Source organism: Nicotiana sylvestris, chromosome 9 (genome assembly GCF_000393655.2).
Source record: "Nicotiana sylvestris chromosome 9, ASM39365v2, whole genome shotgun sequence".
In the NCBI taxonomy this organism is placed as follows: Eukaryota; Viridiplantae; Streptophyta; class Magnoliopsida; order Solanales; family Solanaceae; genus Nicotiana; species Nicotiana sylvestris.
Window position 1 is genome coordinate 45,854,860 of NC_091065.1, and position 17,439 is coordinate 45,872,298.

General features: G+C 39.0%; 1 protein-coding gene across 1 annotated transcript; it reads right to left on the reverse strand.

The window, feature by feature from the left end:
• Window positions 1-7,328: 7,328 nt before the first annotated feature.
• LOC138877527 (uncharacterized) lies at window positions 7,329-8,263 on the reverse strand. Its single transcript, XM_070157140.1, has 2 exons — window positions 8,009-8,263; window positions 7,329-7,913 (listed from the first exon to the last, which is right to left on the reverse strand). The coding sequence occupies exons 1-2, from the start codon at window positions 8,261-8,263 to the stop codon at window positions 7,329-7,331; spliced, it is 840 nt and encodes a 279-aa protein (XP_070013241.1).
• Window positions 8,264-17,439: the final 9,176 nt, after the last annotated feature.

A 17,439-nucleotide genomic window follows, 5' to 3' on the forward strand; every position in this document is an offset into this window, starting at 1 on the left:
GATCACAAGGTGTGTGATGCATGTGTAAAAGGGAAGCAAGTCAGGTCCTCATTCAAGCAAAGAAGGAAGTAAGAACCTCAAGACCACTGGATCTTCTCCATATGAATCTGTGTGGACCTATGATGATGCCTAGCCGGGGAGAAAAAGAAGTACATCTTTGTTATTATTGATGACTATTCTAGATTCACATGGACCTTGTTCCTCAGAACTAAGGATGAAACATTTCCAGTCTTTGCTGCCTTTGTGAAGCGGATTCAAGTGAACATGAACCATAATGTTATGAGCATAAGATCTAATCATGGTCCCGAGTTTGACAATGCAAATTTTGATGAATTCTGTGCTAAAAATGGTATAAATCATAATTTTTCGGCTCCCAGGACACCCCAATAAAAGGGCATGTTTTGGAGAGGAAAAATAGGACTTTTGAAGATATGTCAAGGACACTGCTAATTGACAGTGGTTTACCAAAGAGCTTTTGGGCTGAAATAGTGAGTACTGCCCGTTATATGATAAACAACTGCATGATCAGGTACCTTCTCAACAAGACCCCGTCTGAATTGCTAAATGGGAGAAAACCAAATCTGACTTACCTAAGAGCATTCGGACGCAAATTTTTTGTTCCTCATAATGGTACGGAAGCTTTGGGAAAATTTGATGCCAAAAGTGATGAATTTTTTTTCTTGGATATTCTTCACAAAGTAAAACATACAATGTCTACAAAAAAATGACTCAATGTGGAGAGGGAAGCGTATATGTAATCTTTGATGAATCATATCACTCGAGTGGGAAGGATTCATATGATAAGAATGATAAAGATGGAGATTATTCAAAGGTCCTTGGAGAGGTCATTGATATGGAAAACGGGAAGGCAGATCTGATGAGTCAGGTTAATGATTCTAGTGAAGAAGATGCAGCAGAACCTCCAGCTGATTTTGAGGAACCACGTCCCTCCATCACATCACCTGAAACTGAAAATATTATTGGTGATGATGTGCTAGGCACCCTTAATATAGAGTAGAGAAGTGTTACTCACACTTCCATGGATGCTAATGATGGGTCTCACATGGAGGAACCTGGTCCCTCATACCCTGAGACTTAGGTGTCTAATTGGAAGCACAAAATCTCACATACTCTCCAAAATGTAATTACTCCTTTGTATTCAGGAATTCAGACTAGATCAAAGAAAAGAAATATGTTTTCTTTCTCGGCTTTCCTGTCTCAAATTAAGCCAAAAAATATCAAGGAAGCATTGAAAGATGTTTCCTGGATTGCTTCTATGAAAGAAGAGCTCCATCAATTTCAGAGGATCAATGTGTGGCACCTGGTTCCTCGACCCTTCAGATAGAACAATTATTGGAACTGGGTGGGTGTTCAGAAACAATAATTGTTTTGCAATAATACATAAAGCCAGGCTGGTGGTTCAAGACTATAATTAAGCAGAAGGAATTGTTTATGATGAAACTTTTGCTCAAGTTGCAAGAATGGAAGCCATCAAAATTCTTATTGCTTTTGCATCTCATATGGAATTCAAATTGTTCCAAATGGATGTTAAGAGTATATTTCTGAATGGATATTTGTAGGAAGAAGTTTTTTTCAAACGACCACCTGGTTTTGAATTCCATGAGCATCATGAATATGTGTTCAAGCTTGACAAGGCCTTATATGTATTAAAGCAGGACCCTCGTGCATGGTATGAAAGATTGTCGATGTTCCTTAGAGAATGGCTTCACTAGAGGGAAAATTGAGAACTCTTTTTCTAAAGAAAAGAGGGAGGAACGTGCTAATTGTGCAGGACTATGTTGATGACATAATCTTTGGTGGAATAAATGAGTCTTTGTGTGAGGAGATTGCATAACTTATGGGAAGGGATTTTGAGATGAGTATGATGTGGGAATTGAACTTCTTCCTATGACTAAAATTAAGCAAACCTTTAAGGAAACAATGATAAGTCAACAGAAATACATTAAGGAGCTTCTAAAGAGGTTTGAGATGGAAAATTCATAGACCATTGATACTCCTATTGCTACTACCACTCGTCTAGACATGGACAAACCTAGTTCCCCTATAAATGAAACTATGTATCAGGGTATCGTTGGTTCTCTCCTATACCCAACAGCCAATAAACCTGACATTGTGTTTAGTATTGGGTTATGTTCTAGATTCTAATCAAGTCCTAAAAACTCTCACTTGAAATCCACTAAAAGAATTCTGAGATGCCTCAAAGGAACGCAGGACCTAGTCCTTTATTATCCTTTAGGAGATAATTTAAACTTAATTAGGTATGCTGTTGCTAATTATGCTGGTTATCTAGTGGATAGGAAGAGCACATCTGGCATGACACCTTTTCTAGGACCATGCTTGATTTCATGGGGTACAAAGAAACAGGATTCTGTGGCTCTCTCAACTGCAGAAGCTGAATATGTGGCAGTTGTGTTATGTTGTGCTCAAACACTGTGGATTAAGCAGCAGTTATAAGATTTTGATGTATTTTCTAACTGTGTGCCACTGTTGTGTACCGTCAATATGGCAAAGAATCTGGTTCAATATAAAAGGACAAAGCACATTAATGTACGACACAACTTCCCAAGGGATAATGTTGAAAATGGACTCATCTGTATGAAGTTCTGCAAGACAGAGGAGCAAGTAGCCGATATCTTCATCAAGGCACTGAGTAGAGAGCCTTTTGAAAAGAATTGATTGGAGATGGGATTGATCAAACTGAACTGAGAACCTAGTCCCTCGATGACTGGATATGAAAGGATAGTAAGGTGAATTGCTAAAAAGTATTTTCTGGAAACTTCTAACTAAATTCTATACCATTACAGGTAAACACACATGGAAATTGCAAGGGACACGACACTAGTCAGTACTACACTGCTAGTATGCCACATCATTAATTGTTTCTGCCCTTTCCCATATCTCTTAAATCCAAATGTCACACCCATTACAAATCGACCCGTCTACCCGTTGAATCACGTCTATTTGTAACCGGTCCATCCTTTCCCTCTAAATACTCCCAAAAGACAAGTATCCCTCATAACTATCTACATCAAAGCCATCAAACTCTCGCTCTGGCTCTCTGAAAACCCTCTCTTCAGTGTCTTCACACTCAAAATTCACCATCTTTATAGAAATCTGAGTCTCGAAAGACCATAACTGAAATCCCTGTTGTGTCTTCATCCCATGAACCACTACTATTAGGATCGGAGTCCTAACTTTCACCTACTAAAACCCCCATCTCTAACAACCACCACATACCATCTCCTCCCCTACTCCATCAATTCTGGCTCCCTTCGTAGCTAAAAAAAGCAAACTCCTAAGAAGTTTGTTACTTCGACCTCCCCATCTTCTACCATAGATAAAATTGAAGTAGAGGGATCAGTGGAATGAGAAGAAAGTGTAGAGGTTTCTAGCCAACGCGTTGAGGAAGAAAGTGTGGACAAAGAGGTTGTCCCTAGTCTGAATGGAGATGTGTTAGATTCAGGTATATCTGACACACCTGTAGTTTAAGGTTTTGATCTAAATGTTATGTCGTCATCAGGTAATGCTCCACTCGCTCTTACTGATTCTGTATTGTTGGAAAATGTGGGTGAGAAAGAAGTTATTGTAAATATTTTGTCTATTGCTGTTCAAGGGAGTCCGGTTGGGGATTTTGTGTTTAGTTGTGTGAATATTGGGGTTCAAGGGCAAGAACGAGGGAATAGGGACCTGGTGCCTCAAGGGACACGACACTAGTCAGTACTACACGGGAGCCAACATAGGGACCTGTTCCCTCTACCCAAGAGGAGTTCTTTGCTCCTACGTAGGAGGAAACTCCATGCTTTACTAAATAGCGCCTGGACAATACTGACCCTACCCCTTCCCCTCACCTTGATGCAACCATTTAGACATTGTATATTAATGAATTCTATGTCAGAAGAAGAAGGAGATGGAAGTGAGGAAGACTATGACAATGTATTTGTAGCATAGTTTATCGCTGCTAGGAGTGGCGGGATAGTTACTCAAAAGTCTATTCTTACAAGACCAACCACTAGGCATCAGGAAAAGGTTGCCCTTGACAATGCTTTAAAAGAGAATAAAAAGAGAAGAAGACTGGTGAAATGTAGATTAGTTGGCGAGGAGGGATCTACCTCCTACAAATATTGTGGAGGTTGAGGATGAAGAGGTAAATGAGGAACCTCCTTCCCTTATCTGTAAATCGTCTAAGAAGACTATGTCTATGAAACAGAAAAAAGTATCATCTGTAAAGGTTGTTGAAACTGATGGTGAAGGAAGTGTCGAGAAGAAGAAGTCTGGTGAGAAAGGGAAGTCTACTGGGAAGGAGAAAGGTGTTGGGAAAAAGAATTCCCTCAATAGAAAGCCAAGCGACAATGATGAACCTGGTTCCTCAAAGAGGGCCATATTAGGTGTGTTTGATATTGAAAGGAAAGCAAAACTGAAGAAGACAAAAGTCGTGTGGGGTAGAGTCTTTGATACTGACATTCTTGACAAGTCAGACATGTGACAGTTAGTTGAAATCTACGAATTCCAAAAGTGGACTCATCTCTTTCCTATTCAGAGTCCAAAAGTTTATGAGGAGGAAGTTCGCAGTTTCTATGTTGATCAGTTCACTGTGGAAGGGGACACCATCTACTTGAAGGTCAACGGGGTGGACTTTTTGATTGATGAGTATTTGCTCGGAGATATTCTTGAGGTGCCTATTGAGGGGCTCTCAGCTGTCGAGGGGACCTGTTCTGCAAGTTTTAGGATGCTTATTCTAAAGCCTCAAGTTGTTCAGCAAGGGGACCGAGTGCAAAAGATGATATTGTTTCCAGAATAGCAACTCCTGTTTGAGTTGGTGAACAAGGTCCTACTACCATGAGCTGAAAGACGATCATTGCACCTATATAAACCCGATTATTTTGGAGGCATTGGACGGATACACTGCTATCAATCTACCTGGAATTCTGATTGAACACATGAAGAAGGTGACAGACTTCAAGGATGGGAACCATGGGTTGCCATATGGGTTCCTGCTCACAAAGGTCTTTGAACGTTTTAAAGTCCCCTTGGGAGAGCAGTCGTGGGAACTCATAAGCAAATGTTCTCAATGAACACCTTAGAGGAATGCAAGTGTATTAATAAAAAAAGAGGGAGGGGGGGGAGTTGGCAGCATTTCTACAATCTCTCAACTAATCGATTGTCACACTGCTTCTAATGAGAAGATCAGGAGGCTAAAGGCCCAAAATGCCATTCTTGAGGGAAATCTCAATCAAGCCAGCGCAAAACTTGGTTCTAGCAATGCACAGGGTGCAAAAGTTGCCTTCTTGAAGGTTGAGAATACAGAGATGAGGAAACAGGCGGAGAACCTGAATGGGTAGCTGATCACTGAGCAAAAGAATGCTAATGCTCGTGTGGATGGTATCTTCAAGGCTCTTACTCCTTTGTCCTTCCCTTCCTCTTCCAGTGCCCCCTAAATTATCCCTTTATCAGTGTCCAGTTTGTTAGTCCCTGCCTAATTCCACAATGTCCAGTTTCGCTCTCTTTTCCATAAGGTTGTGGTACTCTAGTAATGTATATTTTGTGAATGGTTTGTAATGATGGTACAACTACTTGCTTTTATTATTCTAAAATTAGTGAGCATCTTAGTCCTCTTTAAATGCATGTTATACTCTTGTGTCATGTTTTTGGCTATGATGTGTGCACACAAGTGGCATGAGTTAACTTTGATAGATTTCTTTTTTTGCATTTACTTATATAATTCCTTTTATGATGACGAAAATGGGAAGAAAATTGAAGGGGAGAAATAGGTACTCAGGGAAAATATGACTATTCTACAGGGGGAACAATATGGAGATCTGGTTCTCAGGGAGAATATCAATTCTAATTTTTTTATTATCAAAAAGGGGAAAATTGATAACTTATATGCCCTTTTGTTTTGATGATGCAACAAACATTATATGTGAACTAAATAGAAAACCTGATACAAAGCCTCTAAGTGCTCAAAACAATAAGTCAAATATCTCGCACAAGTTGCAATGAAATCGGTTAAGGGAACAACAGAGGGATCACACAGATATTAGTTCCTCCGGTCATAGTATATGTCAACTCTTACAGTTGTTAAAGCTATTGCACTGGACACGCAATATTGCAGCAACACTTCAGCATGATGTGTACCAGACACCCCCTTACATCATCGTTAATGACCTTACTTATATATTACCAATATGAGGAAAGGGATTACACACACCTGCAAACCCTAAAACATATTTTACTCCCAAGTGTGCAACCGTCTTCATTCACTCTACATCATTGAAGAATAGAACTGTAACATAACAAAGGTCCAGATCCCAACATTGAATATGTCGTGTGTCCATAGTATTGTTGTATTTTTGTTTATGCTATTAATTTGTAACTCCTACTCAGCTTATTTAGAAGCATCTCGTAGGACACTTTGTAAACCATATATCTTGTGTTTGTGTTGACTAGAGTTAGTCAACGTGGTTAGCATTGTAATAGAGTTATTACAAAGTGGCTTCCAATATAGTTATTGTAAGTAGGTGAGAGATTAATAATTTAATTTCTAGGTTACAATAGGTTGTAATCAAAAGGTTCGTAGTTAGTGAAGTTGAAATCCTAAGAGTGTAGGTCGCAATTTTTAATCCCATCAACTAGGAGTTTTCCACGTAAACATTATTGTGTCATTTAGTTACTGCTATATGTTCTATGTGAACTGATAGAGAATCAAGTTCTCTATATAGTTTGGTGGACTCTTAGTTTACATCATTAACGTTGTTACTTATATATTTTAATTTTTTTTTTTAAATTGTATAAAAGTGACCACTGTGTAGAATATTGGTACCAAAGTTGTCCTTGCGTTTTGGTCTATTCATTTAAATAAAAATACGGATTAAAACATTCCACCTTAAGACAAAGCCACATTTTTTATTTTTAATTTGATCTCGGATAAATTTAGAAGAGAAAATGAAAGGAGTTCTGTAATGGTGAAAGAAAATTGATGAGTTTTGTAATTGAATGTGACTGTGTATCTCTTTCTCTTTCAATATATTATACTAATTTTTCAACATATGATGATTTATAAAATAATATTACAACAACAACAACGACCCAGTATAATCCCATAAGTGGGGTTTGGAGAGGGTGGTGTGTACATAGATCTTACGTCTACCTCGATGGGGTAGAGAGGCTGTAATAATAACCAGTAAATAAGGCCTGACACTATGAAAACGTAAGAGTAGTATAAACCCAACACTGACCACTAGCAGTTTAAAGACTAAATCCTATCAGCCTAGCCTCACACTGGTAGACTAAATATGCTCAACTGCCTCCTAACCTACAACCTTAATACTCGACCTCCACAGCTTCCTATCGAGTGCCATGTCCTCGGAAATCTGGAGCCTCGCTATATCCCGCCTGATCACCTCTTCCCAATACTTCTTAGGCCGCCCTCTACCTATCATAGTACCTACCAAATCCAACCGCTCACACCTTCTTACTGGGGCATCCAAGCTCCTCCTCTGAATGTGCCCAAACAATCTGAGCCTCGCTTCCCGCATCTTGTCATCAATAGGATCCACACCCACCTTCTCCCGAATATCTTCGTTCCTAATCTTATTCATCCTAGTGTGTCCGCACATCCACTTCAACATCTTGATTTCTTCTACTTTTAACTTCTGGGTATGCGAGTTCTTAACTGCCCAACACTCAGCTCCATACAACATGGCCGGCCTAACCACCACTCTATAAAACTTACCTTTGAGTAGCGGAGGCACTTTTTTGTCACACAGGACTCCAGATGCTAACCTCCATTTCATCCACCCCACGCCTATACGGTATGTGACATCCTCGTCGATCTCCACATCTCCCTTGATAACCGACCCAAGGTACTTGAAACTGCCTCTCTTGGAAATGACCTGCAATCCAAGCCTCACGTCCAAGCCCGCTTCCCTCAGCTTGGCACTAAACTTGCACTCAAGATATTCTGTCTGCGTCCTGTTCAACTTGAAACCCTTAAACTCAAGGGTGCGCCTCCAATGTCCAGCCTCTCATTAATGTTACTCCGCGTCTCGTCAATCAGAACAATGTCATCAGCGAATAACATACACCATGGCACCTCTCCTTGAATATGGTGTGTCAGTGCGTCCATCACCAGAGCAAACAAGAAAGGGCTCAGCGCAGATCCTTGGTGTAACCCCATAATAACCAGAAAATGCTCAGCGTCACCTCCCACTGTCCTAACTTGAGTCTTAGCTCCATCATACATGTCCTTAATTGCCCTAATGTAAGCAACCGGCACACCTTTAGACTCTAGGCATCTCCAAAGAAGTTATCTAGGAACTTTGTCATACGCTTTCTCCATATTAATAAACACTATGTGCAGATCCTTCTTCCTATCCCTCTACTGTTCCACCAACCTCCTAATAAGGTGGATAACTTCCGTAGTAGAACGACCCGGCATGAACCCGAACTGGTTGCCTGATACAAACACCATCCTCCTCACCCTCGCTTCTATTACCCTCTCCCACACTTTCATGTTATGACTCAATAATTTGATACCCTTATAGTTGTTGCAACTCTGGATGTCACCTTTGTTCTTGTACAACGGAATCATCATACTCCATCTCCACTCGCCCGGCTTCCTCTTCGTCCTAAAAATAACATTAAACAACCCAGTCAGCCACTCCAAATCTGCTCTACCCACACTCCTAAAAAATTCTCGGAATCTCGCCAGGTCCGGTAGCTCTACCCTTGCTCATCTTACGCGTAGCCCTCACGACCTCCCCAACCTTGATGCGCCTATAGTACCCAAAATCGTTGTGGCTCTCGGAATGCCCCAACTTGCCTAGCACAATATCCTGATCCTCTTCTTCATTCAAAAGTTTATGAAAATAATATTAATGTTACTAAAATAATTTTTGAGTAAATAATTATACATGAAAGAATAACGTACAAGTTTATGTGACTTATCATGTGAATTGTCGTATAATAACTTTTTTATCGAGATCAATATAATTGGATATCATTTGGACTTACAAATATGAACAACCAAAATTTGATCAGATACAATGTGATATTTTACTTACTGTAGTTTATAAGGTGCGCATATGTAATGAATCATATCTCACGTGATATTTCTTTTTATACAATATTCCTGATGAAGCATATCTCACATGATATTCCTGATGTATGTTGTTTCTTATACCCGATGCCGACTTATGGACCACTCTACTAACCATTTGAAGGATTCATAATATTACATTCCGTAAGCTTAACAATCTTGATACCGTTATATATCTATTTAATATGATATTTTAAATGAAATATTTTTGTAATAATAATAATAATAATAATAATAATTTGAAAAATATAATTTTGTATAGTTATTAATATTATTATTTTCGAATATATTTTAAATTATACACATAATATGAGAAACGTTTACGAGATTCTTTTTGATATAAAGATAGAAATTATTTTGTCACAAAAAAAGAAGGTTATTTTTTTTTTACCATTTAAAAAAAAAATTATTAAGTATAGGAAAAAAAATTGTACTCTTTATATGATACTAGAAAAATAAGAATATTGAGAAAATATATTTTTACATGGATGTTTTAATAAAATAATAGTGTATGTATTTATTTTATATGGTACCACATGACCATGATAGAATGATGTATAAAGTGTATTAAAAATAAGTAGAATTTTAAGTAATTTGAGACAATTCTTAATTATGCGGGTAGTTAGTTAATTATCGGTACCGGGTACTACCAAATTAATTAATTAATTGATAGATTATTGGATAAGCTAAGCCCCTCCCTCTTAACGTGGCAGCCCCCTAATTTATAATTATGATGACTCTTCAAGCTTTAAAGAGATGTGGGCTAGTCTTGAGTTCAAATCGATACAAATTGTCATGTTATATCTTAGTCATATATATGGGTGTTTCCTATATTTGATACTCTCTGGAAATTGTTCCTTTTTGGAACCTTCATGTCCCGCCGAATACCTTTCAGGTCACCTCTCTCCTCTTTGTGTGTACTACTCCATCTGGGATGGTTGATTCTTGGATTGTATGAATTTATATAATATATGTCAAATTTCTCGTAAGAGTGATAATGCATATACTGTATCAGTTTCTAGATTAGCAATGAAGATATTTAGTGATACGTCTTTGAGAATTTTGCGTAGTGTGGTGTGACAGATCTCTACAAAAGTCCCACGGGATTGTCTGTACTAATTGACTAATTGATATTTATAGTATTAATAATACTTCTGATTGTGTCATTTTGCACTTTGATGTTTGAAGGGGGCCGGGGGTGTACATTTTATTCAAATTGTCATCTTAAATATTAATCTTTGGATATGACAAGATCTGGGATAAATCCATGGACTCTATATTGCTAATTCTCGGCAAATCTTGCTCTTGGGATTTATCTGAAGGAAAAGTCTCATTTTATCTTGCTGTTACTTTCTATTATTTCATAAGTAGTTAGTTCTTCTTCGGATTGATTATAATTTGCTTTTCTGCGAATTGTATTTGCGAGATGTGATTTTTTTTTTTGGAACTTTCGTTTGTTTTACTGAATACAAGCATTTTGTTGTGATATTATGTCCACACTTGGATATAGTAATTTTCATTTTCATGAATACTCGCAGAGTTACAATATCTGTGGGTAGAAGGTGAAAGTGACATGAGGAAAGTTTTAGCAGAGTATCAAAGGTTGAAGTAACCTTATATCTATTGTTTTATTTTTTCCTTATCCAAAAAAAAAGGTTGAAGGTTCTATATCTACATTTAAATGTGTTAAATGTTTGAAATGAGATATTTATACGGTCGCCAACCTTTAAACCACTCCCTCCTATTTAAAAGGAAAAACACACACAGTTGTGCTACTTGATTATTTAGCCCCGATAATCGCGAGCTTTTATAATGTAGTCTCATTATTCGTCCTGCATATGGATAAAAAATGATCAATGAAATCACGAAATCTGCACTCTCGTTAAAGTTAACTACTAAACATTGTTGTTTATAGTACTATGTACTTTCATTTAGTTTCTAAATGTGCAAATTTTTTGTGTCCTATTATTTTATCATCAGTTCGTGGGTCTCAGAGTAATACGCAGTTGAAAAAGGTTATCCGGAAGAAATATTGAGATTATTACGTATTTTTCATGCCTTTCACCTATTTATACATGTGCATTGACCCCTGACTAGATGTCGTTATATACATGTATATATGTAAATATACGTATATGTGATATGGGAAAAGGTTACGGCGTTATATACGCACCACCACCTAATCAACTGGTATACGTTGACGATTTTTCCCACAGTGGCACCAGATGACTTTATATACGCGTATATATGTAAATATATGCATATGGGATATGAGAAAAGGTTACGGCGTTATACGCGCACCATCACCTGATCAGCTGATATACGTTGATGATTTTCCGATAGTGGCCGAGATGATGTGATGGAATGCCCTCAGAGGCTTTACGATGTTATGAACACATGTACCTATGCACGACATGATATACATACGCATATATATGATACTATAAGTATTTCATTATTTACAAAGTTATGCCAGTTCTAAAAATAAAGTTTGTTCTCAGTTAGGTTCTTTTATTTCTATGGTTTGCCAGTTGATGTGATTTCAAATATATGAATTTCCTTGTTGCAGGATAACAGAAAATACATGGCTGATAAAGAGAAGAAATTTACATGTGCATTATAGTATTGGTAAAGTTTTCTAATGAAAAGGGAAGTAGTAATTGTTGAATAGTACGTATAGGAGATATAATTTCTAAAAGTGCAAGTGTTGATTTTAAAATTTCAGTCCTTTTCTTTTGTGGGATAAGGCCTTTAATAAATCACTATGATAGTGTTGCAGACCTCATTAATAATTTAGGTCTTACATGTTAGCCAAAATTATTACTGTTGTCTATATTTCCATTTCTAATATTATAGATTATTTTGCATAGGCCTGAATTTTTGTCACAATATGTCTTCTATTAATGATGAATTATGGTTATGTTTCAGTTCTACCTTACGTACTTGATACATTATTCGTACTGACGTCCTTTTGTTGAGGACGCTGCATTCATGCTTGCAGGTATAGATAATCAGTTTGACGAGCCCTCATAGTAGACGAAATTGGTATTCAGTGAAGGATCGGTAAGACTACACTTCATTCGGAATGCATCCGAGTTTTATGAGTCATCGTGTCAGGATATTGCTACACACTTATGGGTAGGTCGGTACCCTGTCCCATTTGATGTCAAATAATCTTAAAGGCTTTGTAGACAAAGGTTTAGTTTATACAGTATGTCAGAGGCCTCAACGACCCATATGTATTCATGTTTTTAAGAACGGTAGTTTCATTTTACAGAGTTGTGGCCATGTGGGCCCATGATAGTTACAAAAGAAATGAGTTCAGGTAACTCGACCTATGTATATTCCAGTTTTGGTTGAATGATCATGAGTTACAGAGTGGTTTGCTCGGGCCATCACGACACCGAGTACCAGCCACGCCTCCCGAGGTTTGGGGTGTGACATATAAGATTCAATAAATTTAGGGTTCAACTTGTTCTTCTTTCCATATCTCTTAACCCTTTTGATAGGCGACACTTCCAAAATATACTGTCGTCTTTCATGAACTCTAATTTTGGATGTTGCTTGTCCAAATAGGACTTTTGATTGCAGTCTTAAGTCTTTCTTAGATGATCTTCACTTTCTCTAAGACTTCAGAACAAGTTTGGGCATGTTAGTTGTGTCTTGATAGTAGGCGATATAGTTGATATTTACACCTTAATATGACCATACTTTGTTGTTATTTTATAGATAAATTGCCAACAAAATGCTCTAAATAGTGTTCTCTTGTTTAGCAGGGAATATTATATGAGAGAAAGCAACATGGAGTGTTTTTGAGGCGATAATGTGATAAAAACACCCACTCGAGAAGTACCCGAACACAAAGAAGCATAAATGACCTGGGCAAGAAGGCCACTGCGACAGGTTACTGAAGTGAGGCAGAAAGTTCAGTTTTCACCGCGGTCGACCGCGGTTGGCCGCGACCGCTTGCACTGTTCACGCAGCTGGAAGTTTAAAGACCAAAGTGTAATTTTGGGGAAACATTTGTAAAACCCTTATAAGCTTTAGGAACTCGCCCAACTGAAGGGAAAACTAATTTAGACTACTTTTGGGAGGAAGAACAAGTGTGAGAAGATCAACAACATTAGCGTTTTTCTATCTCCTTTTAATTCTTGCAATTTTACATTATGAACAATTTAGTAATTTTCTCTTGTTTTGTTATGAGTAGCTAAATACTTATCTAGGGTTGATGGAACCAATTGTTGGTTGAAGTTTTGACTCAAGTTGTTATAATTGAGTCGGATTTATGATATGATTGTTCAACTACGTTTTGTATGGTGATTAATTGAATAGGCCCTCGATTAATCGTGTCTAATTACCTTATATTGTTTGAGAAAGAGTATTAGGTTAGACAACGGTTGAACAATACCACTTTTGGGTAATTGAAGAGATTCATTACTTGAACTTAAAAGTGGGTTTAGAGATAACAAAACTTTGGTGGGATACTTTAGAGTTGCATAACTATTGTCAGCTAGAGTAGTTCGAGAGAATGCTCTAGTAAATTATTATAGTTGATCAAGAGATAATTGCGATAACCCATAGCTCTTAATCCTCATAGAGTATTATGGCAAGATTATAGCGGAAGAGTCAGGACCTAAACTAGCAATTGGGGAAATCACTGCCCTAGACCTTTTTACCATTGAATTATCTTTGTTTTAGCTTACCGTTATTTTTAATAGTAGTCGAAGTAGTTAAACAAAAACCCAATCGTTATTGATCCAAAATCTTGCATCTAGAGATTGATTGAGTTGATAATAACATTGCCGAAGAGGGTAATAGATAGGTTAGTTCCCCGAGGATTCTATTCCGGACATAAAAATCGGATTATATTTGCAGCGACCGCTTTGTCCTTTAAAAGGCATAGTTGGGCGTTATCAAATTTTGGCGTCGTTGCCGGGGAATCTAATGGTGTTATTTATTACAACTTAAAAGTAGTGCTAAAGTTATTAGTTCAAATCAAATTTGAAAGGTGTTAAACAATTTTCATTGAAATTCTAACGTTTGAACTCTTGTGGAATTCAGGTGTATGATTAGAAATTCTTCGAGGACTGGAGAACTGCTTGAAGTACTTTCAGACCCCGAGAAAACATTCAAGGCATTAAACCGTGCCAACAGGAGGATCCAACAAACACAACAACCACACCAACTTGAATTTGACATGGGTGACGTAGAGAACGTCAACGGAAACATCAGGGATGAGCCAGCTGACCCAAACGTCAGAGTGGTGGCACATCTTGTGCCAGAAGCTGCACTTTATGATTGGGCTCAACCCACAACTGACAACCTGACAACTTCCATAGCTGTGCCCGCAATTCAAGCGAAGACATTCCAGATCACCAACAACATGCTGCATCGCTTCAGAATAAGGGATTGTTCTCCGGGTCACACATTGAAGACTCTCAGCAACATTTGAAAAATTTTCTGTCAATTTGTGTGACTCAAAAGCAGCCAAATGTGAACCCCAGAAGCTATCAAGCTATTACTGTTCCTGTTTTCTGTGATTGGGGAGGCTCAAACTTGGCTGAATTCACTCCCAATCAATTCCATTGTCACCTGGGAGGAATTAGTAAAGGAGTTCCTGAATAAGTTCTACCCGCCCAACAAGACTGCAAGGCAGATTGATGAAATATTGCAGTACAAGCAGCAACCGACTAAGACCTTGCAAGAAACTTGGGAAAGATTTAAAGGGATGCTGGTGAAGTGTCCTCACCATGGCATTCCAAACTAGATGCTTGGCCAGAAATTCTACATGGGGTTAGCTGACAATCTAAATGCCAATGTGGATGCTTCAGTTGGAGGTGCATTTTTGAGTAAGACATTCACTGAGTGCAAAGTCCTTCTTGACAAGATGTCCCAGAATTCGGGGTGGATGACTAGAGGTACAACACTGGAACCCATAGTGCATTGAGTTCCTCTTGACCCAAATAATTCGCATGCAGAGAACATGGCCACACTCATGACTCAGATGAGTATTTTGACAAAGAAGATAGATGAGATGGGTACGAAATAGGTGCATATTGTTGACACGACAAATGGAGGACTGTGTACATCCTGTGTTAATCAGTCTTATGTGTGTTCATGGAGCGGAGTAGGTGAAAATCAAGGGGAAAGGGAAGATATGAATTATGTTAACAACTTTAGGGGACAGAGATAAGGAGGACAACAGTGGAGACCGGCACCAAATCAACAATACAGACCTAACATGCCTCAGCCTGGGGGCATGCAAGTTCAAGGCCAAATGGTGCCATACAGCAGAGACAACAGGGCTACCCACAGCAGAACCAACAACAGTTGACATATCAGCCACCTCCTCAGCAACAAGATAACAACATGGTAGAGATTAGGGGGATCCTCCAGCAACTCATTAGGACAAATGGTAAGATGCAAGAAAAGTTGGCAGTACATGATTCAGTTATAAAGAACATTGAAACTCAGTTGGGGCAGTTGTCTATGGCTTTAAATAACCGCCCCAGGGAACATTGCCAGCGGACACAAACATTAACCCCAAGGAGCCAAACCCGAATCAGCTGATGGCAGTAAGTCTCCGGAATAGGAGAGATTTAGACAAAGAGCAGGAGGTTGCACAAGCTAGCAAAGAGACTACGCCAGCCACTCCAATTCCACTAGAGGTAGATGAACCATCAAATCTGACTGAAGTGGTGGTTGAACAGGGTCAAGATGAAAAGGGTAAGGCTAAGGTAAATGAACAAGCTGCAGAGCAGGTGGTACCTCTTGTGCCACAGAACCCCAACCGAGAGAAGCCAGCAAACAGTGCACAAAGGGTGATACCGGCACCATTCCCTCAGAGACTGGTAAAACAAAAGAAGGAAGATCTATACAAGAAATTCATGGAGATGCTGCGTCAAGTTCAGTTGAATATTCCTTTGATGGATGCGTTGAGGGATATGCCAGGTTATGCGAAGATGATGAAAGACCTAATGTCAAGGAAGTTTGATTTTCAGGACCTATCCACAGTGACTCTAACGCAGACCTGCATCGCAGTAGTGACCAAACCGATGGCTCAAAAGATGTCAGATCCAGGTAGCTTCACTATTCCATGCACGATTTGGAGTTATGCCTTTGCAAAGGCATTATGTGATTTGGGAGCCAGCATAAATTTAATGCCTCTGGCTGTATACACCAAACTGGGCATTGGTAGAGCTAGACCGACTTCGATGCAGCTGTAGCTGGCTGACCGCATGGTTAAAAAGCCTACTAGGATTCTTGATGATGTGTTGGTGCAAGTGGGGAAGTTCGTGTTCCCTGCAGACTTTGTTTTTCTGGACTGTCAGGTAGATGAGGAGATACCTATCATTTTAGGTAGGCCATTTTTGGCCACTAGGAAAGCACTGATCGATTGTGAGACCGGGGAATTAAAAATGAGACTGAACGATGAAGAAGACATATTCAATGTTTAGCAATCTGTGAGGAGACCCAGTGAATATGCTAATTGCTCTCTAGTGGAGGCAGTGGATGTGATTTTGCAAGAAGATGATGTGACCCTGACTGCTAAAGATCCATCGGAGGCATGTCTGATAAATTTAGAAGAGGTGGATGGTGAAAGGTTAGCTGAGTGGGTCATGGCTCTTGAAGGCCAAGGATTCTGGAAAAGGGACCCTCAGTTCAAGTCCCTTGAGTTAGAAAAAAAGGCTACACATCCAGCAAAGCCATCAGTAGAGGAACCACCTAAGCTGGAGCTGAAGCCGCTCCCAGCTCACCTCAGGTACGTTTTCTTAGGCCCTGATTCTACTTTGCCTGTTATTATATCATCTGGTTTGCTAGATGTGCAGGTAGAACAACTCTTACAGGTACTGTAGGGAAGTAAGACTGCCATTGGCTGGACCATGGCAGACATAAAGGATATCAGCCCAGCCTTCTATATGCACAAGATTCTCTTGGAAGAAGGGCACAAACCTTCTAGAGAACATCAACGAAGGCTGAACCCGAACATGAAAGAGGTAGTAAAGAAGGAAGTGATCAAATGGTTAGATGCGGGAATCATCTTCCCCATCTCTGATAGCAATTGGGTCAGCCCTGTCCAATGTATGCCGAAAAAGGGGGGAACGACTGTTGTGCAAAATGAGAACAATGAGTTGATCTCAACTCGCACAGTAACGAAATGGCGGATTTGCATGGATTACCGAAAATTGAATACAGCCACCCAGAAGGACCACTTCCACTTGCCTTTCATTGACGAAATGTTGGACAGGCTGGCCGGGCGATCGCACTTCTGTTTCTTAGATGGATATTTGGGGTACAATCAGATATCAATAGCCCCCGAA